This window comes from Ovis canadensis, chromosome 1 (assembly GCF_042477335.2).
Source record: "Ovis canadensis isolate MfBH-ARS-UI-01 breed Bighorn chromosome 1, ARS-UI_OviCan_v2, whole genome shotgun sequence".
NCBI classification, from domain to species: Eukaryota; Metazoa; Chordata; class Mammalia; order Artiodactyla; family Bovidae; genus Ovis; species Ovis canadensis.
This window is the reverse complement of record NC_091245.1, coordinates 176,338,492-176,365,766: the sequence shown is the minus strand read 5'-3', so window position 1 is coordinate 176,365,766 and position 27,275 is coordinate 176,338,492. Positions and strand designations below refer to the sequence as shown.

Below are 27,275 nucleotides of genomic sequence, written 5' to 3'. Positions count from 1 at the left end.
GAGGAACCAGGTGGGCTACAGTCCACAGGGTCACAAAGACTAGGACACTAGTGAGTGATTGACACTTTCATATTGGGGTGAGGGCTTTAGAATGCACTTACACACATTTCAGTTTGAATTCTTAGTGAATTGGACATAGGTGCATGTTCTTATTCAGACTGAAAATACCCGACTCTACAGGCAGACCCCTTGCTAAAGTTCCCAAGTAAAAAGAGGCAGGTCAGCCCCTCTGCACCTTTCAGCTAAAGGGCAACACCACCCACAGACCTCTCCAGGCAAGAGATCTACCTCAATTATATAAATTCTCCTACCAATTTCCCCTAAAACTTACAACTCTTCTGAGCCTAGGTTAAAAACAGACCTCCAGAGAAAGTATGTACAGAGGAGACACAAGCAACTCTGCCTTGTGGAGAGGTTTGACAGAAGTCTGGAGAGCCTTTTTCAAAGATACACTCTACTTCTCCATATCCTAGATTGCAGCTCCCAATTTACACATATATCCCACATGAGCGTGTGCGCTGTTTGAGCACAGAGGCCAGGCTCAAAAGTCTTTGTATCACCATGCCCAAGCATGTGCCTAACACATGACACATACTCAAATATTTGCTGTATAAAAATTTAGCAACTACTCTGTCAAAAGCAAAATTCTGATCTCTAGATCAGTTAGTTTGGACTTTCACATTCTTGCCTTCAGAAAGAAAAAAATTCTCTCATTGTCAAAATCTCACTAGATGCAAAAGCAGAATGGATTAGTTGTTCTATTCAGGCAGCAAAATATGTAGGTATGGAGTAGGAAATCGTTTCCACTAAACAGCTAGGAATAAAAATTAGATGTTTGGACTTAATGCTTTAGTATCATGTAATGGTTTGGGCAACGGGTTCCAGAACCTCATGAAAAGGTGCTAATAACTGTTCGACAAACAGCCATCAGAATGGCTGTTGTATTGTGTATTGCAATGCAGAGCTGTACTACTGAAATAGAGTGGGATCCTATGGTCCTGCATCCCTATATCCTCCGTTTGTCTTTGTCTCTGGAAAAATTTTAGCCAGAGAGTAAGTTTAATCAGAGAAGTGAGAAAATGCAGAAACAAAGGTAAACAGTCAAAGAAGATCAAGTAATAATAATGTAAGCATAATCAAGGACCTTTGGTTCCTCCTCAAGGGCTACGGATAATATTCTGAGCCATATTCAGTCTTATAGATACTGAATCCTCCACCAAGTGGTAGAAGTTAACTATATGAAGACCAGACCGTAGCCATGATATAAAGCTGCCACAATTCCAAAAACTCAAAGAAATGGAAACCAACCAGTCCTGGAACTGAAGGTTCATTGTACTTAAAACAATGAAAATAATGCCGGTTAGGCCACTGATGACTAATTTCAAGGTGAAAGTCAGGGCTACTGTGCTGTGTCTGCATGTAACCCCATTCCTCAGCCTATAAAAGCTCTTGCCTGTGGGTTGTCAGTGGGGGAGGGGGGAAGGGGGGTAGGCCTTTGGGCAGGCATCTGCCTTCCACCCTCCATCCCCCACCTGTTGCCAGGATCCAAAATAAAGCAAACCTTCCTTTTCACCAAGCCGGCCTCTTTATTAGCTTTTGAGTGGTGAGCAGCCACTACGGTTACACTATGAAATTGTGGCATCTAGCAGATTTTGCTTTTATTAGGCTCTAGGGACCCCCATTAAGAATGATTTTTTTATGACATTTGCTATTTAATCTCCATCTTGAATTTAATTTTTCCTTGAGGGAAAAGATGCTGTCCCAGACTGTAAAATAAATCGAATCACCTCAATCTAGACCTTAAAGAATAAACCTATTTCTATTTAACCTTCAAAACTCTGACAAATCCAATCAATCCTTCTTGTTAGTACCCAATATACATCAAATTAAGTGTTACTAACATATATGATGCAATAGAAAGCTGTATCAAGAAACTAGAATGAATGTTTCAAGATTTGCAGAGTTACCTATTTTCCCATCTGACAGTATATACTATAGCTGATCAATCTTTAGCAGACTTCAAGAAAAAAAAAGCTTAGGACCATCTTCACTACTTCAGAACCACATAAGAAATTCAGAAATGTTGCATTTTAACGTCAACTATTGCAGTAAAAGTTGCCAGTGCTTGCCCATGTCCCTTTTCACCAGGTTGATAATACATTTCCCAGTTGCTATGAATATTGGGGGCTCAGTGTTCACAGCTGCATTCTTTTCCAGAAAATTACCCTTGCCCACCCCAACAGATGCCACCCCAACCAGAGATGTATGTGGACAGCCTACAGCCAATGAACCAGGGAGGAAAGGGTATAAAGGGCTTTCTTGCCCTACAGTGGATACATCCTATGGTGCCATTTGTGCCCCAGGGAACATACCATGGTGCCCATTACTACGTTTTGTTGAATCTCCTTCCAAATATTTAACTATCATTTTCTCACCATTCTAATTGCCCCTCATCCCAGTTCAGAACCATCTCTCACCTGACTATTCAAATTGCCAAATCAGTAGGCCCTCCTCTACAATATTGCCTGAATACTCGAAGATGCAAATATAATCATCTTCCACACCCCTCCCACAGCACACACGTCTACGTGAAACCCTTCAATAAACACCCCCACCATCTACACAGAGGGAGGAAATGGAACTCAGTTCACCATGCACTTCGTTTCTCCTCCAAGAAAATGAAACCAGGGAGCAAAGTCTTGAAATACATAGAATGTAATCGGATGGCATTTATCTATCTTGAAAGCCAAAGTTAGCTGAAACAGTTAATTATTTATAATCTTGGGGGAGTTAGAAGACTTCCTTCCATTTAGTAGAGAACTAAAAAAAAATGAAGTAAATCCAGGGAAATGCGTTACAAAACTATTCACTTCTAAGCTAGGGAGTTTGTTACAGCAAGTTAGGACTTGGTGTGTCCTATGGTGTTCTGGGCAAGAATCTCTTGTATTTCTGGCCCAGAAATTGGTACACTGGATGGGAAATTTCACAGGTTCAGGTAGGGATGATTAGTTGCCAAGTGGGTAAGCAATGAAGAAAGTCAAACCTACAGTAGTATAATTATGTTAAAAAAATATGTGCTTCTTTGATATTTAAGTATCTAATGTTTGAACGTTTAGCCTGTTAGAGAAACAGACTTGAGATTCTGAGTAATCGATTTAGACTTTTGGTTTACATTGACACCTACCTTTACAAACAGTATTGGAATATTTAATAAAACTTATTTCCCTCCTCTCCCATTTTTTACTTTTAGATTCAGATTTTATAGCATCTGAAATAGTTTGTCAGATAATATCAAAACAATATAATAAGCTTATGTTTCTTATAGTTTAATACCTCTATAGAAATTTAAGTTGTAAATCCCCTCATTAAACTCTGTTGTAACAAACTTACTGTACTTACAAATTGAATAAGATTTGAATATCAAAATAAAAGAGTAAGGCTTCTCATTTTGAAATTTAATGCATTAATAAATCAAATGTATTTAACAACTAATGTAACCCCTGAAATAATATTCTCTGTGTTAGGTCACCCTCAAAATCATTAGGATCTCAGTGACATACAAACCCAAGTTCAGATCCTTGTAAAATCATAAAACACAGCAAAACTGAGCTGAATTCCTATATGACAAAAATGTCCCCTCCTTGAGATGGTTTCTGAGTTTTCTAGCTCACTATCACCATTCCCCATACCACATATACACATCACTCAGCCACTCAGTTACCTTTACCCTCCTGGTTTTTATAAAGGCATTAGCGGCTTCAACCCATGTATCCAGAGAAGTGGTTCTCAGCCAGGGGCCTACTGTCACCCAGGGGCCAGCAGGCAATGTCTAGAGATATTTTTGGCTGTTACAGTTATGCATGGGTGCTACTGGCATCCAGTGGGTAGAGGCCAAGGATGCTGTTAAAATCTTACAGTGTACAGACTAGCTCACAACAACAAAGAGCTGTCCAGCCTAAAATGTCAACCATGCTAAGGTCAAGAAATTCAGACCTAAAAGGATACTTCTAAAACTCTCCAACATGGCACAGAGGCCTTATAATGATCTATCATCTTTGTGTGTCCTTGGAACCAATCCATTGACATTAAATAGATCACAAGTATCTTTATCATTTAGAGTCCTCTTTGGTATTTAATTTCTTAAAATTTGAAGAGTTTCTCATTTATTCTTTATTTCCTTCAAAAAATCCTCCCTTACATTGAAATTATTTTGCTTCCTTCTAACCACCCTACAAGTATTTCACATTTATGTCCTCAGTCCATATGGAATTTATATCCTGGAATTCAGAGATGTAATTTTGTTTCCATATAGATAACCCATAGCTTCAGCAGCATTTATTGAATAGTTTATCTTTTTCCATTAGTTGGTAACACCAACTTTATCATATACTGAATTTTTATATAAACTCACCTGCTTCCAGGCTATTTTCTATTTATTTTTGAGATGCCATTATTTTAAATTATATATTTTATTAGGGAACTTACTATCTGATTTCTTCCTCACACTTCTTTAAATTTACTCTTACGTGAGTTTCAGTATCAGCTCTCATGAAATTTTAGTTGCAACTAAATTCCATAAGCTCCAACTGAGCTTATGGAATAAGTTAAAGATAACTGATTTTTCTTATTGATGAATATTATATTCCTATTTGGATTTTATAAGCCTTTAACAATTACTCTGTAATTATCATGACAAACTTATTCCTGGGTGCTATATATAGTTTGTTTCTGAGGTTTTTGGTTTAAGTAAATTTTCTGATCTCTAGCACAGTTTTGAAGAGGGATATCTTCACTTTGGTTTTGACTTTTAAAGGCTTATCACCTAATGCTTTACATTTAAATGTTACTTTTTTCCTTCTAGATTTTTGGCCAATACTTTCTATCAGGTTAAGAAGTTTTATTCAGTTAATGGCTTTCTAAGTTTTTAACATCCCGAATGGGTGGTACTAAGCCATTTAAAGCAGAGACATTGCTTTGCTGACTAAGGTCCGTCTAGTCAAGGCTATGGTTTTTCCTGTGGTCATGTATGGATGTGAGAGTTGGACTGTGAAGAAGGCTGAGCGCCGAAGAATTGATGCTTTTGAACTGTGGTGTTGGACAAGACTCTTGAGAGTCCCTTGGACTGCAAGGAGATCCAACCAGTCCATTCTGAAGGAGATCAGCCCTGGGATTTCTTTGGAAGGAGTGATGCTAAAGCTGAAACTCCAGTACTTTGGCCACCTCATGCGAAGAGTTGACTCATTGGAAAAGACTCTGATGCTGGGAGGGATTGGGGGCAGGAGGAGAAGGGGACGACAGGGGATGAGATGGCTGGATGGTATCACTGACTCGATGGACATGAGTCTGAGTGGACTCCGGGAGTTGGTGATGGACAGGGAGGCCTGGCGGGCTGCGATTCATTGGGTCGCAAAGAGTCAGACACGACTGAGCGACTGAACTGAACTGAAGCCATTTATAAAACAAAGCAACTTTGTTCTTTAAGTCTGCTGAATCTTCTTGGAAGACTTCTTATATTCGGAGATGCAGCTGGAAAGCATTCCTCCATCTTTGAACCCGCCTCCTTTTCACCCCTAGCTTTGCTCATCTCTCAGGGAAATCCCTTTAGCTTAAATCACCTTTGATTGGAATGCTCTTCAGTTTTCTGAGATTAACCCATTCACAGCAATGTTTTAAGGGCTTTAAAAATTACTTCTATCATTTCACAGGCAGTTTGCAAGAAATAAAATTCAAAGTTAGAAGCCCAGCTCTTAATTGTGGTCAACACATACAACGAAGGATAATTTCTAAGATTCTTGAAGTACTCACATGCTGCAACATCCTATTCTTTCAAGTTCTTATTTAACTCCGCAATCAGTAAGCAGGTCCTGCCAAAATACTAACACAAATGTACCCCAAAACTTCTGGGTGGCTGAGAAAGCTGGAGGAGGATTTGAGTGTGTATTCTCACACACGTGAAGGGAACTACTTCCATCAGGCAAAAGGCCTCTTGAAGTGTTAAACTATTGTGGGTATACAAACATTCAGCAAAAATAATCTCCAGGCCTTATAAAAATGAAATAGTATTTCAGAGTATTCTTTCCTTTCTTTTTTTCCCTGTGGGGAAAATATGCTCAGCCTTGAACAGTTGGTTTTTCCTTTGTTTCATTTTTTTTCTGTGACAGTTACTAGTGGACAGTTTATATTTTAATCTCATTTTTTTAATTCTTCACATAATTAAGGGGGAAATAATTCTTTATACTGGTTTCAAGCCAAAATGTATCAGCATTGTACTTGGGTAGGAAATGGTTAGGTTCTGGGAGAGATTCTCCCCCCGATCCCCATCAAATGTCCCCAATCAAAATACATATGTTGTTGGGGAATTTCTTGTCAGCCAGAAAACAATGTTTGACGGTTTCATTCTGAGTGTTATACATAATTTTCTGAACATGTCAGAATATCTTATGTAAGCAGTCTGCCTTCAAGTGAACATCTCCTTGATTATAATCAATTTACCTGTAAAGTCTGACACTGTTTTGAGAGTCATCTTAAAAAGCCACAGGTTACTTGCTAATCAAGGACCTCAAAGCATATGTGCTGTGTTTAGTCACTCAAGCATATGACTGAGCTTTAACTTTTTTCTTCCAGTCCTAAAAGACTATGCATCTATCTTGTTCTCTGAAAGTTACACAGACATATCACAATATGCCTTACCCACACATGCAGTGATTGCTGTTGGTATATATCGGGGAGAAACACCATTCTAAGAAGGAAAAGAAAAACAATTTGGCAGTGGGCTTTTGGCAGTGGGGTGGAATCAAATCCAAATTTCGCTCTCATTTTTATTAAAAGCCACCATTAATGACCTACAATAGGCAAACAATGCTATTTATTCTTAAAGTGGTCTCCCCCTTTGAGCTATTTTCTATATAAATCAGTTACTTTATGTATTTACTTTCTTCAGTAAGTAGGTAAAGGTATTTGCCTTTCTGATTTTTCATTCTGATCCTTTATAAATCTCAGAAACAAGTTAGGTCTAGACTGATATAAAAATGAGAAGTGCTCGTCTGCCCATTTTTCTAACAAAAAGATACAACAAATAAATTTTAGACTTCAGCTCTGTCAAAAAATGGGCCTCTGTATTTTCCAGTAACAGATAAAAGTAGAGATCAAAAATCACATTAAACACAAACACAGTTGCAACCTCTTGCCAAAAGTTTTCATCTCCCAGGAAACCCCCAGCATCTACCACTTACCTGATTTTTTATATAGCTGGTAGGAAAACTGCTTGATACACAAAAGTTTCTTTTTGAGACCTGTAAAGCAGTCAGTTATGCCCCCTTCCTTGTATTGGTATTTTCCAGGTCAACAGCTGCACAGTACAGTAGTAACATTCTGTCATTAGCCACACTTAGAGCTACAGGGCAGGGAATTCCTCTCAAGATTATCTCCTTTGCTATTTTAACAAGCCACCCCAAAACTTGACACAACATGTAATGGCCTTGATTAAACAGCAGGATGTGAGTTTAGAATTTTTGTTTCTGAGGTACAACAAACACTTTCTTATGCCTCCTTTCTGCTTATCCTCTGCCTTTCTTCTTCCCCTCCCAACCAACAACTTTTCTCATCCCTGGAGTAACAGCAGAGAATTATAATACTTCAAATCTTGCAATATACTGTTAAATCAAATACTGCATTCCCGAATGAGAGAAAGATTAAGAAAAATAAGGAAAATTCTCTTTGGAAAACTCCTTAAGTAAAGGGAAACCGATGATATCGAATATCTTTACAACTGTGAAAACTTTCAATTTGAAAAAGAAAAATTAAAAAGATACCAGTGGGCTATGGTAGCCTTCAATACTGCACGCCTTCCTCTCTCTTTAATCTTTTTATCTGCTACCAGCTGACTCAGACGCCGACTCAGGGGCTCTTGATGACTGTTCCAAGTCTCCTAGAGCCTCCTAAGGACCATCAAGAAAGCACAACAGAAACGCCCGCAGACCCTCCCTCTTTAAAATGAAGCGGTAGGAGGCGTGGCCCAACGTGACTAGGAGAATGCCACGCCTATGGGGCGGGGCTGCTTCAGCCTCCGCCTCTCCAGAGGCGGGGGAAGGGGCGGGGGAAGGGGGCAGGAGCCAGACGTGACGCCCGCAAGGAAGCCCTCCCTGGTTGGAGGGAATTTAGAACGTTGGAGCGGGGGAACGGGGCGGAGTCTAATTTTCCTGTTGGTGTGCCCGGGTCGCCTGGGTAACCGGCCTCGCTGGTCCTGGCTGCGCCAGCGCAGGCCGCGGAGGTCTGTGGGTCAGACCTCGCGCTGGGCTCTTTCGGTCTGTTCCGTGATGGCAGCCGCCGCCGCAGTGGTCACCCCGTCGGGTTTGGAGGATGAGGTGTCTCGGTCCCGCGGCGAAGGAGCGGGGGAGGTGGTCGTGGAGAGGGGCCCCGGCGCGGCCTACCACATGTTTGTGGTGATGGAGGACCTGGTGGAGAAGCTGAAGTTGCTCCGCTATGAGGAGGATCTCCTCCGGAAGAACAACCTGAAGCCCCCGTCCAGGTGGGTGCCCTCGTCCCCCGAGCGCCTGGAAGCCGACTGGGCCCTGGGGAGAAGCCTTCCTCTGGCCTTTGGGGGAACTCCGAGCGCGGGTTACCAAGCACTTGCCTCTGTCTTCCTACGCAGGAAAGAGCACTTCACCCCAAACTTGGCGACGTAGGGCCGGACTGCTCACGGAGTTTAGACTTGGTATTTTTGTAGCGAGAGTAAAGTTTTGGAACTTCAAATAGGACTGGAAGGCAGCTTGCCTAGAGCACTCACGCAGCTCCATAAAACGCAAACTTTTTTTTTTTCCTGATTGTAAACATAATAAAACAACCTCTTAGAAAACTCAGAAAACTTACAATGTGTAAAGTACTGCAGTCACTCATGATCTCATCCTCAAAGATGAATGCCATAATCAGTTTAGCTCTGTTTCTAGTTTTTGTTTTCCTTTTCGAGAATTTGTCCCTACAACTTGTAACTTTTGTACCGGACACCTACTTGTGCATTTTATAAGTGGTTAGTAAACTTGTTCACTAATTGCTATCTTTTAAAAGATTTCTGTCTTTGCAGTAACAGTACTTTTGGAAACTGAGAAGTGAACCAGACAAATGAAGTGACAATGGAATTGTCTCTTTTCATAGAACCTGAAGTTCTGCTCTATTCTGTTGGGGGGAAAGTCCATCATATTCTGAAGCCGCGGCTGGTATTACTTGCTGAGGATGATGGACAGCCAGCACTTTCTCTTTAAATTAGTGTAGCCTAGTGATAGGCCTCATAAACTTTGTAGATTTCCTTCACATTAATACTTTTTTTTTGTATTAAATTTTTGTGTTTGTTTAATTGTGTAAGAGGCAATTTAGTTTAAGAATCTGTAGTACTTTCTCTAAATGACTATACCTAGGCTCAAATTATTTTCAAATTATTTACCTTGACAGTTTAAATTTAATTCCTTACTCTCTTCCAGTAACTTCCATTAGAAGATAATGTTGGCTCCATGTAAACTGCCCATATTGCTAAGCCAGTCCATAATAGAAAAGTTAGAGGAAGAAATAATGTTGTTTGATCCATGATATAAATTGCAAGATTGGAAGTTATTACTTAAATGAATAGGGTAATTTATAAACAGTCAACATTTTCTGTCAATAAAAATGTGGTTTTTTTCTCCAAGTATATTTTTCAAACAAAAATAAATTGGCTTTAAGATTCTGTTGATAACAATCTCTGTTATTTCCTCAGAAGTTCAGGAGGGTACTTTGAGTCATGGATTTGCATGGAAATATCCTAGTCTAAAGGTTCTCAGAGTATGGTCAACAGATTAGCAACATCAGCATCACCTGGGAACTTATTAGAAGTGTAATCCTACAGGCCCTTTCCTGAGTCCAGTATATCAGAAATCCTAGAGGATGAGGTGTAGAAGTCTGCTTTTGCAACAAGCCTTCCAGGTGATTCTGATACCCACTTAAGTTTGAGAACCACTAACCTAAACAGCATATTAAAAAGCAGAGACATTACTTTGCCAACAAAGGTCTGTCCAGTCAAGGCTATGGCTTTTCCAGTAGTCATGTATGGATGTGAGAGTTGAACTATAAAGAAAGCTGAGCGCTGAAGAATTGATGCTTTTGTACTGTGGTATTGGAGAAGACTCTTGAGAGTCCCTTGGACTGCAAGGAGATCCATCCAGTACATCCTAAAGGAGATCAGTCCTGGGTGTTCATTGGAAGGACTGATGTTGAAGCTCCAATACTTTGGCTATCTGATGTGAAGAACTGACTCATTTGAAAATACCCTGATGCTGGGAAAAGATTGAAGGTGGGAGGAGAAGGGGATGACAGAGAATGCGCTAGTTAGATGGCATCACCAACTCAATGGACATGAGTTTAAGTTAACTCCGGGAGTTGGTGATGGACCGGGAAGCCTGGTGTGCTGCAGTCCATGGGGTCACAAAGAGTCAGACACGACTGAGCTATTGAACTGAACTGAACTGTCTTGGGTCTCCAGTATCTATCAGTATCCATTCCTCTGTCCTGGAGTTGTTATCAGCTAATAAGGAAAAAAAAAAAAAGAATTATTAGTAGTGGGTGAACATATACCTATTTGGAAGGACTTTATAGCCTTTTTTTCCCTCCCAGCTGTTATTTTCCAGAACATTTAAACTATCCTGCAAGAGAAAAATTGGGAAGGAAAAAAAAACTGGAAAAAAATCAGAAAGGAGTAGATTGCTGATTCTTATGAAAAATAGTTATAGTATCTATAAATCTAATTATAAACAATAGTAATAGCTTCACATAAAAGCAAAATAAGGTCTTTGATCAAAGTAAAAAATGCTGTGGCTTACAGGTTTTATTCCTTAAAAGTTTAGGTGTGAATCATGTTGGTTCTCATAGGGCTATTTTTAAGAGGCTAGGGGCTTTAACCTAAAGTCCACAAATGTTTGTTAGACTGGGATATACACAGGCAGTGGTTCTTAATCCTGGCTGAACCTTAGAACTATCTAGGAAGCTTTTGAAACATATCTACTCTGGACTTCACTCCCCAAAGTTTTGATTTAATTTGTGAGGTAAGAAACAATGTTTAGTCAGGTAGCAGTAGTTTAACAAGCTCTTCAAGTGATTCAGCCAATTGAGAACAGTATACAGTATACAGCCAACTTGAGAACAACTGTTTAACGTGATGGATAGGTTAGAAACAGTAAGTAAAGATTAACAGTGACACTGTATTAAAAAAGTAAAAATGCTTAGTAAATAATCATTACGATCTCTATTTTAAACTCCAAGAGTCTCTTAAATTTCAAATTACCATTTCAGGAGATACTCTCATTAATTATCCTGACACATGATTTTGTTCAGAGTTCTACACTCATCAGTGCATTTTCTGGGTCAAAGTCTTTGAACTAATATTTTGTGTCCAGTAGAAATTGCCCTTATCCTGTTGATTAAAATCTTTAATATAAGAGTGTGGTGGGTTACTGGAAACCTCAGAATGAATTGTCAGTGTCTTTTGATGTTAAAGTCATTGGGACAAAAAATCCTTCGGCAGTTTCGGATTTTGTTCGTTTAGCTACCATGGACTTGTTTGCAATAGTTCATATTCTGTTCTCCTCCTTTGTTTTGGAACAGACACTATTTTGCACTGCCTACCAATCCCGGGGAACAGTTCTACATGTTTTGTACCCTTGCTGCTTGGTTGATTAACAAAGCAGGACGCCCCTTTGAGCAGCCTCAAGAATATGATGACCCTAATGCAATAATATCTAGCATATTATCTGAGCTTCGATCATTTGTAAGTATAAACAACTCCCTTCTCTCTGCATGTTTGTAGTTAGGACATTTTTAATATTGATAATTCAGCAACATAAATGCCAGCCTTTTAGAAGAATTCTCTGTGGATAACTGTCTATGTGTGTATGTTCAGTGTGTGTTCATTATTAATGTTGATATATCTCAAGAGATGAATTTATGTATACTTAGTTCACCTTCTGAAAAATGATTAAAAACTAGAAAGCTGAAACACTGTATTTTGGAAAGAAACTTTGATTTAATAGACCATGATAGCAGTGGTACTTTTCATTTCTGACTTTTCCTGGGGACAAGCAGTAAGAATTTTTGGCACACACATTATTAATTTTTGACAAGTGAATCACTTCATCGTTTACATAGTTGTTTAACAGTATGATACCAACCTAGTGGTTTTACTGATTTTTCACCCTAATCACATCAGTGATTTGTTCTGCTTTCATGAGGTTATTGCCTTTTAATTTGATACTATTGCCTTTTAATTTGATACTTTTGACAGTAAAACATCTTCATTTTCTTTTTGTATTTATATACCAATGGATTTTTAAAAGAAGACTAAAGAGGTGGATTTCTGAGAAGCAATGTAATTACAGTTATTTTAAATCATTTGAAGAATCGAGAAGTGATACATTTATTCAACAGTACTTTGCTTAAAATATTTTGACATTTGCAATATAAATAACAAATAATACCCAGTTTATCTTTTGTATTTCAGGGAAGAACTGCAGATTTTCCTCCTTCAAAATTAAAGTCGGGTTATGGAGAGCATGTATGCTATGTTCTTGACTGTTTAGCTGAAGAAGCATTAAAATATATTGGTTTCACTTGGAAAAGGTAAAAATTACCCAACCTGGAAATAGTAATTTTATGTGCATAGCTTTTTCTTCTAACTGTTAAGAGCTATTTAACTGAACTGATAAGAAATATTTCCTCTTGACCATTAAACTGAAAATGCCACAGGTAATTAGAAAAGTCAGTACAAACAAAATTGGAGATATCTAGTCATTGGAGATAGTCTTCCCGATTCAAATATGTAGTTAGTAAAGATTTAACTGTAACTATATCCTAGTCAGTTGAGTATATTTTTTGAAGTTTCTTTGAATATATTTATTTATACAAACAAAGATAGTATATACATGGGAAGTAACTGATAGCCTACAAATTTAAGGAAAAATGGAAATTAATAAAGTATTTCAAGTGGGATTTTTTCCTTTGTTTATAGTGATGAGGCAAGAATAATACTGAAGAAGACACTCTGTTAGATATTGTTCATTACTTCTTTCTCTGACCTATGATTTGTTTATATTTCTGTTGCCATATCTTTCCCATGGTATTAAAGTCATTTGTTTACAGGTCTTTCTTTCTAGAAATTATGAAATTTTTGTATGGCAGTTAGCATAGCATTTGGTATATCATAGATACTCAATAAATGTTGACCACATGGATGAGGAAATAAAATATTTAGAAACTGTCAATTTGTGTAGGTTATAATTAGAAAATATATAAATTTTGTCTTTTGGAGATTGAGATTATTGATAGGTTAAAAATTGTGGAAGGCATTATTTAGGTAAAAACATGAGCAAACAGTGATATTGAATTAGAACTAATTTCTTGGAAAGGTATATATATTATTTCTATATTTTAATGTATTAGAGAAGGAAATGGCAACCCACTCCAGTATTCTTGCCTAGGAAATCCCTTGGATAGAGGAGCCTGGCAGGCTACAGTTTATGAGACTGCAAAAGAGTTGGGCACAATTTAGTAACTAAACAACAACAACAAATTTTAATGTATATTCAGTTACATTCTCTCAGGAAAACAATCTACTCTCTATTAATGAATACTTTTAAAAACTTACTTGACTTAGGTTATCATGTTGAACCATATGAAATTACAGATATTCATCTATTTTTTAATTAAAAAAGAGTGGCAATTGCATATGCTCCAACTCAAACATTACGACTTAGTACAGTATGGAGAATGAGTATATGATCCACATTACTTCCTTATTAGATTCTATGAAAAGTTATGAGATATCCTACATTTGTAATTTTTAGAAATTTTTAAATTTTTTGCCCAGTGAATTCTAAATTCAGGAACTATTAGTATTTCAGCTACTGTTTAATTTGTTACTTCCTTTGTTTCTTAGTATATCTTATTCTTGGCCACGTATTGTAATTTGGATAATTTATAGGGACCTTATATACACTGAGAGGGAAGGAGGAGGGAACATTGAAAATCAGATTAGAAAAACATTGAAAATCAAAATTACATATCAGCTATGTGATATATAAGTGAGAAAGAAGCTACATGTTTGTATATGCTTATTTTATATATTTAAATATGCTAAAATAAACCCTAGAAAACATAGAAATCCTAGGAAAACATTGCTTTTAAGATATAATCTAATTCTAATTAGTAAAAACAAAAATAGGAAATTTATCCTTTAAGATTAATTTGGTGTATAGTACTTTCCTTCCTTAATATTAAATGTCAATTTTTGTTTTTTGTTAACCTTTCTGAGGTATGGATTTTTATAAGTTTCCAGAAATAAATGCAAATACTTCTGAATATTTTTAATATGAGAAATATGTGTCATTAATCTTTTTTTTAAAGCATTAAAAATTTCAGTATCTAATAAGGATTATTTAACTTAATTTCAATATACAGTCATTAAAAGGAAAGAGAAATAGAAACAATAAAGAAGCATAATAGCACATACATCACCAAATTAGGCCAACCAACATCCAGAACTTAAGCAGCATGCTGGGAAGCTCCAAATAATAGCAGTCTGGAGTCCCAGTTGGGAAAAGTATGTCCACGCCACAAATGAGACTTCAAATTGCAGTTTCAGGGGCTTTTGCTTATAATCCTAGGGTGCAGACTACTATTATCATTGGTTTGTGTGCAAAAATGAAGCTTTGATTTTATGTTAACACTTTTACAATGCTGTTTGTTTTATCTTACGAGTCATAGGATTCCATTAAATCCTGGGCAGAGTTGGCCAGGCCTCCAGGAGCTCAAGAATTCCAGGCCCACTCCCTTTTTTATTTAAAGTGCTGCCTGACTAGCTGTGCTTGCAGACAACCATGGAATATTCTGTGGCCAGGCACATCAGAAGCAAGGTCAGAGACCCGCTCTCTCGTGCTTCTGAAGCCTGAACCAAAGCTTCCTCCATTTTAATTTCCATAATAGCCTCAGGATTATTTATACTTAAGAGCATAGGAGTAAGGCAAAATAACATGAACAATCTTGTTAATTCTATAGGTCAATTAACAATTCCAAACAGTCAAAAGAAACAAAATAAAAAACAGTGAGTTAAACAATGGAAAAAACCCATTTCTGAGTGATAGGGGATGTAGTAAAGGAAAAGTCCCACCAGGAATGAGAGGTATGTTTTTGTACATTAACTCCTATATCTATTAACTTATCAGCTATGATAATAGTAAAACAGTAAACTATTCTATCAAGATACAATTGTGTTTTCCTATGCTCAGATGGCAGTGGCACCCCACTCCAGTCCTCTTGCCTGGAAAATCCCATGGATGGAGGAGTCTGGAGGGCTACAGTCCATGGGGTCGCTAAGAGTCAGTCACGACTGAGCGACTTCACTTTCACTTTTCACTTTCATGCACTGGAGAAGGAAATGGCAACCCACTCTAGTGTTCTTGCCTAGAGAATCCCAGGGACGGGGAGCCTGGTGGGCTGCCATCTTTGGGGTCGCACAGAGTTGGACACGACTGAAGCGACTTAGCAGCAGCAGCATGCTCAGATGGTAAAGAATCTGCCTGCAATGTAGGAGACCTGGGTTCTGTCCCTGGGTTGTGAAGATCCCCTGGAGGAGGGCATGGCAGCCTGGAGAATCCCCATGGACAGAGGAGCCTGGTGGGCTATATTCCATGGGGTTACAAAAAGTCAGACACTACTGAGTGACTAACCACAGCATATGAAATATTTTAATACTTTGATTCCTTGCAAAATCTTATGTAGGGGTTCTAAGAAAAAGCTACTATTACGAACAAAGTAGGAAATAACATTGAAGTCGATAACACCTGAATTTTCATGGTGGAGGAGTGAAATAATAATAGATGGTCCTCTTCCAATATAAAAGATTAACATGTATTAAGCATCCAGAGAAAGGGATTCCTAAGTGATACCTGGAGCTAATGTTTACATCATCAGTTATAATACTTACTAATTGAGGAGTGCTTTCAAAAAACATATTGTAGGTTTTAGGGGAAACTGTCCATTCACAATAGTTGATGGAGTTTTCCAGTATGCAGGGTTCCCCAAATGCAAGAAGCTGTTCCACATCACAGTCAGTCTATCATAGCCTTGTCACAATCTATCAGTAAGTAGGTGCAACTGTTAAAGTAACACATGACATTGGCATATAATCGTTGTGTTCAAGGCTTGAGCTGTATCTTTATCAATGGGATATGATCTAGCAGACAGATAAATTTTGTCCATAGAAAGGCAAAATTAAGAAAGGACAGGCCTTGTTTGCTGAACAAGTGAAGTTATCCTGAGTTCAGGTCCAGCTCAGGTTTCTCCAGCTGAAGATTATCCTATAGCTTTCTTCATATTTTCTTTTAATCGAGGCATATCCTTGAAGGTTGAGGCGTGAATGACAACCCACAGTACAGTCAAGCTTCCAAGAATAACCTATTCATGAGATTAACAGTGGTTTAAATGGCATGTTTTTCTTGTCTGGGGATCATCACTAATACAGTATTATCCTTCCCCTGAGCAATCACATCAGCAGGTGTGGGAGGACCACTAGGCTGCGTTACTCAGACTTCAGCTCCAATTGCATGTATTTCTTTTTTTTTTTTTTTTAAGATCATTATATAGTCCAGTTGTTTTCAAACATGACTGCTCATTAGAATCACATCTGGAACTTTGGAGAAAAAACAATAGCTGGGCATTTCTATTTTTTAAAAAAAATTCCAAGATCATTCTAATGTGCATCTGGATTTTAAAAAGTGATTACAGGTTTTCCTATTAAATGGTAGTTTTAGTGATATAGAATTCTGTTATTTTCTGTTGACCAATCATGATGCAGTGGTATTAAAAGGGATAATAGTTAAATAATCACAATCACAATAGTAGATGACTTTTATCAGTTTTCATAATCAATATCCAGACAAAAAATAAAAGATAATTACAATTGCAAGCCATAATGGAAACATGATTAACCTAACATATAATAATTACATACGATCTAGAGGGTTAAGTAGACTGATGAGGTAAGTGGAAGTGCAAACATGCCCATGTTTTCATCCACCAGCCAGTCTATATATTTTGGTATTTAATCCATTTACATTTAAGATAATTTAAGATAATGATCCTGTTACTATTTTCTTAATTGTTTTGGGTTTATTTTTTATAGATCTTTTCCTTCTTCTGTGTTTCCTTCCTAGAGAAGTTCCTTTAGCAGTTGTTGTAAATAAAGCTAGATTGATGGTGCTGAATTCTCTTCACTTTTGCTTGTCTGTAAAGCTTTTGAGTTCTCCATCAAATCTGAATGAGAATCTTGCTGGGTAGAGTATTCTTGGTTGTAAGTTCTCTTCTGTTTTAGCACTTTAAATATATATGCCGAAAAAAATATGTTACTCCTTTCTGTCTTGTAGAGTTTCTGTTTAGAAATCAGCTGATAACCTTATGGGAGTTTGCTTGTAAGTAATTTGTCGCTTTTCCCTTGTTGCTTTTAATAGTTTATCTTTGCCTTAATTTTTTGTCTTTTTGATTACTGTGTGTCTTGGTGTGTTCCTCCTTGGGTTTATTGTGCCTGAGACTTTCTGTGCTTGCTTCCTGGACTTGTTTGACCATTTCCTTTCCTATGTTAGGGAAGTTTTCAGCTATTATCTCTTCAAATATTTCCTTGAGTCTTCTCTCTCTCTCTTCTCCTTCTGGGACCCCTATAATGTGAATATTGGTGCATTTAATGTTGTCCCAGAAGTCTCTTAGGCTGTCTTCATGTATTTTCATTCTTTTTTCTATATTCTGTTTTATGGCAGTAATTTCCGCCATTCTTTCCTCCAGGTCACTTATCCATTCTCCTGCCTCAGTTATTCTGCTGTTGATTCTTTCTAGTGTATTGTTCATCTCTGTTCATTTGTTCTTTAGTTCTTCTAGGGCTTCGACAAACATTTCTTGCATCTTCATTCTTTTTCTGAGATCTTCCTAGATCATCTCTATCATTACTCTGAATTCATTTTCTGGAAAGTTGCATATCTCTACTTCATTTAGTTTTTCTGGGGTTTTGTCTGGTCCCTTCTTCTGGGACATAACCTTCTGCCTTTCCATTTTGATTAACTTTCTGTTATGTGGTTTTCATCCTGGTAGATGCAGGATTGTAGTTCTTCTTGCTTCTTCTGTTTGCTCTCTGGTGGATGAGGCTAAGAGGCTTGTGTGAGGTTCCTGATGGGAGGGACTGGCAGTGGGAAAAATTGGGTCTTACTCTGGTGGACAGGGCCCAGCTCAGTAGAACTTTGATTGATTGTCTGCTGATGGGTGCATTCCCTCTCTGTTAATTGTTTGGCCTGAGGCAACCCAGGCCTGGAGTCTGTAGGCTCTATGTTAGGGTTAATGGAGATCTCCAAGAAGACTGACCCAAGGGGCACCTCCCATGACTGCTGCTGCCAGTCCCCCTGTCCCCACAGTGAGCCACTGCTGACATACGCCTCCAAAGAAGACACTCGAACACTAGCAGATACGTCTATTTCAGTCTCCATGGGGTTACTACTCCTTTCCCCTGGGTCCTGGTCTGCATAGGGTTTTGTTTCTGTTTTCCAACAGTAGAGTCTCTATTTTACCTGCTCCTGTGAAAGTCCTATAATCAAATTGTGCTGGTCCTCAAAGTCAGATTGCCTGGGGATTCCTAATCCCTTTGCTGGGTCCCCAGGCTGGGAAGCCTGCCTTGGGGCTCAGAACTTTCACAAAAGTAGGAGAACTTCTTCGGTATTATTGTTCTTCAGTTTGTGCGTTACCCACCCAGCAGTTATAGGATCTTATTTTATCATTATTACACCCCTCCTACCATCTTGTTGTGGCTTCTTTTTCTTTGGATGTGGGGTGTCTTTTTCTGGTGGGTTCCAGCATTCTGTTGATGGTAGTTTAAGAGCTAGTTCTGATTTTGGTGCCCTCGCAGGATGAGATAACTGCACATCCTGTTACTCTGGCATCTTGATCCAGTACCCTGTGTGTCAGTGATCTTGGTGGAGAAATAAGTGTTCAATACTTACTTTTACTTTCCAACACAAGAGATGACTCTACACATGGACGTCACCAGGTGGTCGATACCAAATCAGATTGGTTATATTCTTTGTAGCCAAATATGGAGAAGCTCTGGACAGTTAGCAAAACAAGACCAGGAGCTGACTGTGGCTCAGATCATGAGCTCCTTATTGCCAAATTCAGACTTAAGCTGAAGAAAGTAGGGAAAACCACTAGACATTCACATTTGACCTAAGTCAAATCCCTTATGATTATACGGTGAAAGTGACAGATAGATTCAAGGGATTAGATCTGATAGAGTGCCTGAAAAACTATGGATGGAGGTTCATGACATTGTATAGGAGGCAATGATCAAGACCATCCCCAAGAAAAAGAAATGCAAAAAGGCAAAATGGTTGTCTGAAGAGGCCTTACAAATAGCTGAGAAAAGGAGAGAAATTAAAGGCAAAGGAGAAAAGGAAAGATATACCTGTCTGAAAGCAGAGTTCCAAAGAATAGCAAGGAGAGATAAGAAAGCCTTCTTCAGTGATCAGTGCGCAGAAATAGAGGAAAACAATAGAATAGTAAAGACTAGATATCTCTTCAAGAAAAAAGATCTCTTCAAGATACCAAGGGAATATTTCATGCAAAGATGGGCACAATAAAGGACAGAAATGGTAGGGACCTAACAGAAGCAGAAGCTATTAAGAAGAGGTGGAAAGAATACCCGGAACTATACAAAAAAGATCTTGATGACTCAGATAAGCACGATGGCATGATCACTCACCTGGAGCCAGACATCCTGGAATGCGAAGTCAAGTGCACCTTAGGAAGCATCACTACGAACAAAGCTAGTGGAGGTGATGGAATTCCAGTTGAACTATTTCAAATCCTGAAAGATGATGCTGTGAAAGTGCTGCACCCAATATGCCAACAAATTTGGAAAACTCAGCAGTGGCCACAGGACTGGAAAAGGTCAGTTTTCATCCCAATCCCAAAGAAAGGCACTGCCAAAGAATGCTCAAACTACCACACAATTGCACTCATCTCACACACTAGCAAAGTAATGCTCAAAATTCTCCAAGCCAGGCTTCAAGGGTACATGAACCGAGAACTTCCAGATATTCAAGTTGGATTTAGAAAAGGCAGAGGAACCAGAGATCAAATTGCCAACATGTGTTGGATCATCAAAAAAGCAAGAGAGTTCCAGAAAAACATCTATTTCTGCTTTATTGACTCCACCAAAGCCTTTGACTGTGTGGATCACAACAAACTGGAAAATTCTTAAAGAGATGGGATATCTTACCTTATCAGACCACCTTACCTGCCTCGAGAAACCTGTATGCAGGTCAAGAAGCAACAGTGAGAACTGGACATGGAACAAGAGACTGGTTCCAAATTGGGAAAGAAGTACATCAAGGCTATATATTGTCACCTTGCTTATTTAACTTACATGCAGAGTACATCATGTGAAATGTTGGGCTGGATGAAGCACAAGCTGGAATCAAGTTTCCTGGGAGAAATATCAATCACCTCAGATAAGCAGATGACACCACCCTTATGGCAGAAAGTGAAGAAGAACTAAAGAGAAAAGTGATGAAAGTGAAAGAAGAAAGTGAAAAAGTTGGCTTAAAACTCAGCATTCAGGAAACAAACATCATGGCCTTCAGTCCTGCCACTTCATGGCAGATAGACAGGGAAGCAACGGAAACAGAGACTTTATTTTGGGGGGCTCCAAAATCACTGCAAATGGTGACTGCAGCCATGCAATTGAAAGACCCTTGCTCCTTGGAAGAAAAGCTATGACCAACCTAGTCAGCATATTAAAAAGCAGAGACATTACTTTGCCGACAAAGGCCCGTCTAGTCATAGTCAAAGCTATGGTTTTTCCAGTAGGCAAGTATGGATGTGAGGGTTGGAATATAAAGAAAGCTGAGTGCCTAAGAATTGATGCTTTTGAACTGTGGTGTTGGAGAAGACTCTTGAGAGTCCCTTGGACTGCAAGGAGATCCAACCAGTCCATCCTAAAGGAGATCAGTCCTGAGTGTTCACTGGGAGGACTGATGCTGAAGCTGAAGCTCTGATACTTTGGCCACCAGATGCGAAGAACTTACTCATTAGAAAGACCCTGATGCTGGGAAAGATTGAAGGTGGGAGGAGAAGAGGCCAACAGAGGATGAGATGGTTGAATGACATCACCGACTCAGTGGACATGAGTTTGAGCAAGCTCCAGGGGTTGGTGATGGACAGGGAAGCTTGGCCTGCTGCAGTCCATGGGGTCACAAACACAACTGAGTGACTGAACTGAACCAAACTCTGCATATAAGTTAAATAATCAGAAGCAGATATTTTTCTGGAACTCCTTTGCTTTCTCCATTCTTCACTATCCAGCAAGTGTTGGCAATTTGATCTCTCGTTCCTCTGCCCCTTTTGAAATCTAGTGTATTCGTCTGTAAGTTTTTGATTCACATATTGCTAAAGCCTAGGTTGAAATATTTTGAGCATTATCTTTCTAGCATGTGAAATGAGTGCAGTTGTATGGTAGTTTGATCACATACATGTAAAATGAGCATAGTTTTACAGTAGTTGTACGGCATTGCCCTTCTTAGGGATTGGAATGAAAACTGACCTTTTCTTGTCCTGTGCCCATTGCTGAGTTTTCCAAATTTGTTGACGTGTGGAGTGCAGCACTTTAACAGCATCATGTTTTAGGATTTTAAGTAGCTAACAGGCATTCTATCACCTCCACCAGCTTTGTTAATAGTAACGCTTTCTAAGATTCGCTTGACTTCACACTCAGGTTTTGTGGCTCTAGGTGAGTGACTGCACCATCCATGGTTACCTGGATCATTAGGACCTTTTTGTATAGTTCTTCTGTGTATTTTTACCATATCTTAGTATCTTCTGCTTTTGTTAGGTCCTTACCTTTTCTGTCCTGTATTGCTTCATCCTTGTATGATTTGTTTTCTTGATATCTCCAGTTTTCTTGAAGAGATTTCTAGTCTTACCCATTCTATTGTTTTCCCCTCTTTCTTTTCACTGTTCACTTAAGAAGGACTTCATATTTCTCCCTGATACTCTCTGGAACTCTGTGTTCAAAGATATACTCTGTTGGGTATATCTTTCCCTTTCTTCCTTGCTTTCACTTCTCTTCTTTCCTCAGCTATTTGTAAAGCCTCCTCAACCACTTTGCTTTTTTTCTTTTCTTTTTCTTCGGGGTGGTTTTGGTCACTGCCTCCTGCACAGTGTCACAAATTTCCATCCATAGTTCTTCAGGTACTCTGTATATCAGATCTAATCTCTTGAATCTATTTATCACCTCTGCTGTACAAACAAGGGATTTGATTTACCTGAACAGCCTAGTGGTTTTCCCTACTTTCTTCTATTTAAGTCTGACTTTTGCAGTAAGGAGCTCATGATCTGAGCCACAGTCAGCTCCAGGTCTTGTTTTTACTAACTGTATAGAGCTCCTCCATCTTTGGCTGCAAAGAACAGCCAGAATCATCTCTTATATTGTTGGAAAAGGGTGTTTGCTATGACCAGCATATTTTCTTGACAAAACTCTGTTAGCCTTTGTTCTGCTTCATTTTGAACTCCAAGGCCATGCTTGCCTATTATTCTGGGTATGTCTTGACTTCCTACTTTGCATTTCAATCCCCTATGATGAATAAGATAACTTTTTTGGTGTTCCAGAAGGTGTTGTAGGTCTTCATAGAGCAGGTCAACTTCTTTAGCATCAGTGGTTGGGGCATAAACTTGGATTACTGTAATGTTGAATGGCTTGCCTTGAAAACAAATTTATAACATTCTGTTTTTGAGTTTGTACCCAAGTGTTACATTTCGAACTCTTGTTGACTATAAAGGCTACTCCATTTCTTCTAAGGAATTATTGCCCGCAATGGTAGATATAATGATCCTCTGTATTAAAGTCACTTATTCCTATCCATTTTAGTCACTGATTCCTGAGATGTAGATGTTCAATCTTGCCGTCTCCTACCTGACCACACAAGATGGTAAGTTGACCATGACCAATTTACCATGATTCATGACACTAACATTTCAGGTTCCTATCAATATTGTTCTTTACAGCATCAGACTTTACTTTTACCACCAGACATAATTACAATTATCCACAATTAACATCGTTTTTGCTTTGGCCCAGCCACTTCCCTCTTTTGGAGCTAAAAGTAATTGCCCTGCTTTCTTCCCCAGTAGCATAATGGATACCTTCTCACCTGGAGGCTTCATCTTTCAGTGTCCTATCTTTTTGCCTTTTCACACCGTTCATGGGGTCTCAAGGCAAGAATACTGGAGTGGTTTGTCATTTCCTCCTCCAGTGGACCACATCTTCTCAGAACTCTCCATTTTGACCTGTCCATCTTGGGTGGCCCTGCAGGGCATAATTCATAGCTTCTTTGAGTTATGCAAGCCCCTTTGTCACAGCAAGACTGTGATCCATGAAGGGATGTTAGATATATGATGTGAAAAGTAGGATTCATGCAAGAAAATGTTGTGAAGTCTATGTAATAATAAACAGTCCTGAATAGCTAATATTTAGGTAATAAGCTAAGAAAAATATCTTAACAGGGTAAGTGTTAGTCACTCAGTCGTGCCCGACTCTTTGCAACCCCATGGACTACAGCCCACCAGGCTCCTCTGTCCATGAGATTTTCCAGGCAAGGATACTGGAGCGGGTTGCCATTTCCTTCTCCAGGGGACCTTCCAAACCCAGGGGTCAAACCCAGGTCTTCTACACTGCAGGCAGATTCTTTACCAACTGAGCTACAAGGGAAGTGCCTAACAGGGTTAGGCAGAGTATTAATTTTCTTAATATACACAAAAGCAGAGGGCATTGATAGGCATTTCACTGAAAAACACATAACCAGTTAAAACATGAGAAGGCATTCAACCACTCTCATGTGAAAGAAATGCTATTAGGGATTTTTTTCCCTTAGATGATAGACAAAAATTGAAGCTTATTTACCATATTGGCAAATGTATGGAAAAGGCATCACTGCTATTGGGAGTTTAAATTAGGGTGACATTTTGGAAGTTGTTTTTAGTAATATTGAACAAAACAACAAAATAGACATAGTTGTTGGCCCAGCATTTATACTTGATGTATAAGAATGATCTTTGCAGCATTATCTAATAAGGAAATGAAAAATAATCTTAATGTTCATCCATAGGTTGCTAGTTACATTGCTATGGTACTGCTGTTTGATCGAAAACAGTGCAGGTATGTTGAGAGAGAGAGCTAGCATGAGGGCAAGAGAGAGGGATGAGGAGGGAGAGAGAGAGAGACGCACAATTGACCTTTTAACAGTGCAGGGGTTAAGGATGTGGAAAATCCACATGTAACTTAGTGTGCTTGTGCTTGTACTCAGGCACTCAGTCGTGTCTTTGTGACCCCATGAACTGTAGCCCACCAGTCTTCTCTGTCCTTTGGATTTTTGAAGAATCCTGGAGTGGGTAGGGCTTCCTTATAAGCTGTTCCGCCGTATCCACAGTTCCACATCTATAGATTCAACCTACCAAGAATCATGTAATAGTTAGTATTTACTATAGATTTAAAAAAAAATCTCTGTGTTAAATAGACCCACACAGTTCAAACCTATGCTCTTCAAGGGTCAACTGTGTATGTACTTAAATATGATATGTTAGTAAGTGAAGAAAGTTGGTTGGCTAATAGTATGCATGGTACCTTCCCATTCATGTATTACTACTTAAATCTGCAAGTTTAGAAATAAACATTTTTGCTTCTTTACATAGAGAGTTTCAGGAAGGATACATGAAACATTTAACTGATTATGGGAAGAGGGGCAGGTGAAAAAGAACCAGAACTGGCGTAGAGTGGGGAGGATCCTTAATACTCACATTGTACCTTTTTGCCCTGCTGAAATGTTCTGTTTTTCCCTCTCATCTCATGTAAAGCTCTATTATTTTAGACCAGCATACCCAGTGGAAGAATTAGATGAAGAGACTGTTGCAGAAGATGATGCAGAATTAACATTGAATAAAGTGGATGAAGAATTTGTGGTATGTGTGTTGCTGAACTTTTTTGTCCATTTTCACCTTTGGATTCATTTCCCTTCTCTTAATTCCCCTAGACTTCCATTTTCTGGAATATAGTTTATTTCATTGTTTGTAGATTTAAAAAACAAAACCAGCTTTTGAATATAGTGCCAAATACCAGTAATTTAAACCTTTGGTTAAATTAATTCTCATGTTCATTAATGATTATGGTGTGAATTTAGCAGAGGTTCTTCGAATATAGACAGAAAATAGTCGACCACTAGTTATATAGGTAAACAGTTTGTTAACCATTCATGATCTTAAATAGACCGTAAATAATAGAGAATTTAGAAGACAGCAATAGACTTTTGAATTAATACAGTCTGCTTCATAAGAATAGCATTCATTTCTCAGGAACTCCTTTATGCTTCTGAAATTAAGATGATTACTACCCTACCCTGCAGGAACATTAAAAAATACTTATAAATATCAACATTATTTAAGTTGTTTGGCAACCTCTGGGCATATCCTCATTCTTAAAATTCTGTCTATAGTGTGAAATTAAATGATCATGTCTTTATAACAGACTGGACTAGGAGAATGCTAGAGAAGAAGAGTTCTTCCTCAGAATCAGAGATGAGTTGACACTAGTATTTTAGAAAGTGTATATATGATTTAAAATGAAAATGGTGGAGAAGGAAAATGTTGCAGTATATTTTACTGTCATAGACCAATTACATTTTTCAGGTGATTTTTAAAAAATCAGTAGATGATACATACATTCTGTAAATAACTTAACAGTAATATATTTTGCTACTGTGGGCTCCAAAAATCACTGCAGATGGTGACTGCAACCATGAAATTAAAAGACGCTTACTCCTTGGAAGAAAAGTTATGACCAACCTAGATAGCATATTCAAAAGCAGAGACATTACTTTGCCAACAGAGGTCCATCTAGTCAAGGCTGTGGTTTTTCCAGTGGTCACGTATGGATGTGAGAGTTGGACTGTGAAGAAGGCTGAGCGCCGAAGAATTGATGCTTTTGAACTGTGGTGTTGGAGAAGACTCTTGAGAGTCCCTCGGACTGCAAGGAGATCCAACCAGTCCATTCTGAAGGAGATCAGCCCTGGAATTTCTTTGGAAGGAATGATGCTAGAGCTGAAACTCCAGTACTTTGGCCACCTCATGCAAAGAGTTGACTCCTTGGAAAAGACTCTGATGCTGGGAGGGATCAGGGACAGGAGGAGAAGGGGACGACAGAGGATGAGATGGCTGGATGGCATCACTGACTCGATGGACGTGAGTCTGAGTGAACTCTGGGAGTTGGTGATGGACCGGGAGGCCTGGCGTGCTGCTATTCATGGGGTCGCAAAGAGTCGGACACGACTGAGCGACTGAACTGAACTGAACTGATAGGCTGCAAAGATATTAATCACTGCATTATTTTATAGTGAATGCTGAAAATAACCATTAAATAAATTAGACATATCCATATGGTAGAATGTCACATAGCCATTAAAAGAAATGTTTACAAAGAAATGTGAGTGACATTTGATGATAACATACTATATGCACAAACTCAACTATGTAAAATACACAGAAAAACAGTTAACACCAATATATTTATATTAGTTATATGTGGGTAGAAGGATTATGGATGATTATTTTCCCTTCTGTCTTTAAAGTTTTTAATGTATTTTATCAGTAGTATAAATATTTTAAACCATATGTGTAAAAAAGATGACTGCTGTTGTAACAGCAGTGAACATTGGGGTACACGTGTCTCTTTCAGTTCTGGTTTCCTCAGTGTGTTTGCCCAGCAGTGGGATTTCTGGGTCATAAGGCAGTTCTGTTTCCAGTTTTTTAAGGAATCTCCACACTTTTCTCCATAGTGGCTGTACTAGTTTGATTTCCCACCAATAATGTAAGAGGGTTCCCTTTTCTCCGTACGCTCTCCAGCATTTATTGTTTGTAGACTTTTGGATAGCAGCCATTCTGACTGGCGTGAGATGGTACCTAATTGTGGTTTTGATTTGCATTTCTCTGATAATGAGTAATGTTGAGCATCTTTTCATGTGTTTGTTAACCATCTGTATGTCTTCTTTGGAGAAATGTCTTTTTAGTTGTTTGGCTCATTTTTTGATTGGGTCGCTTATTTTTCTGATATTGAGCTGCATGAGCTGCTTGTATATTTTTAAGATTAATTCTTTTTCAGTTGCCTCATTTGCTATTATTTTCTC

General features: G+C 38.6%; 2 protein-coding genes across 4 annotated transcripts in view; one reads left to right on the top strand and one right to left on the bottom strand.

The window, feature by feature from the left end:
- Nucleotides 1-7,994, bottom strand: part of HHLA2 (HHLA2 member of B7 family) — a 149,819-nt gene extending 141,825 nt beyond the window's left edge. For 2 of the 3 annotated variants that reach the window (XR_011249033.1, XM_069552574.1), the window contains exon 1: nucleotides 7,812-7,994. The gene's annotated coding sequence lies outside the window, so the exon portion shown is untranslated. Of the gene's footprint in view, nucleotides 1-6,690; nucleotides 6,740-7,232; nucleotides 7,636-7,811 lie in introns of those variants that run through there. The other variant, XR_011249031.1, reaches the window with a different exon arrangement.
- Nucleotides 7,995-8,179: 185 nt separating this feature from the next.
- IFT57 (intraflagellar transport 57) overlaps nucleotides 8,180-27,275 on the top strand; it is a 69,637-nt gene continuing 50,541 nt past the window's right edge. Inside the window, exons 1-4 of the mRNA XM_069552659.1 lie at nucleotides 8,180-8,527; nucleotides 11,626-11,788; nucleotides 12,518-12,636; nucleotides 24,969-25,059. Of these exons, the coding sequence (XP_069408760.1) occupies nucleotides 8,316-8,527; nucleotides 11,626-11,788; nucleotides 12,518-12,636; nucleotides 24,969-25,059 (585 nt within the window). The 5' untranslated portion in view covers nucleotides 8,180-8,315. The remainder of the gene's footprint in view (nucleotides 8,528-11,625; nucleotides 11,789-12,517; nucleotides 12,637-24,968; nucleotides 25,060-27,275) is intronic.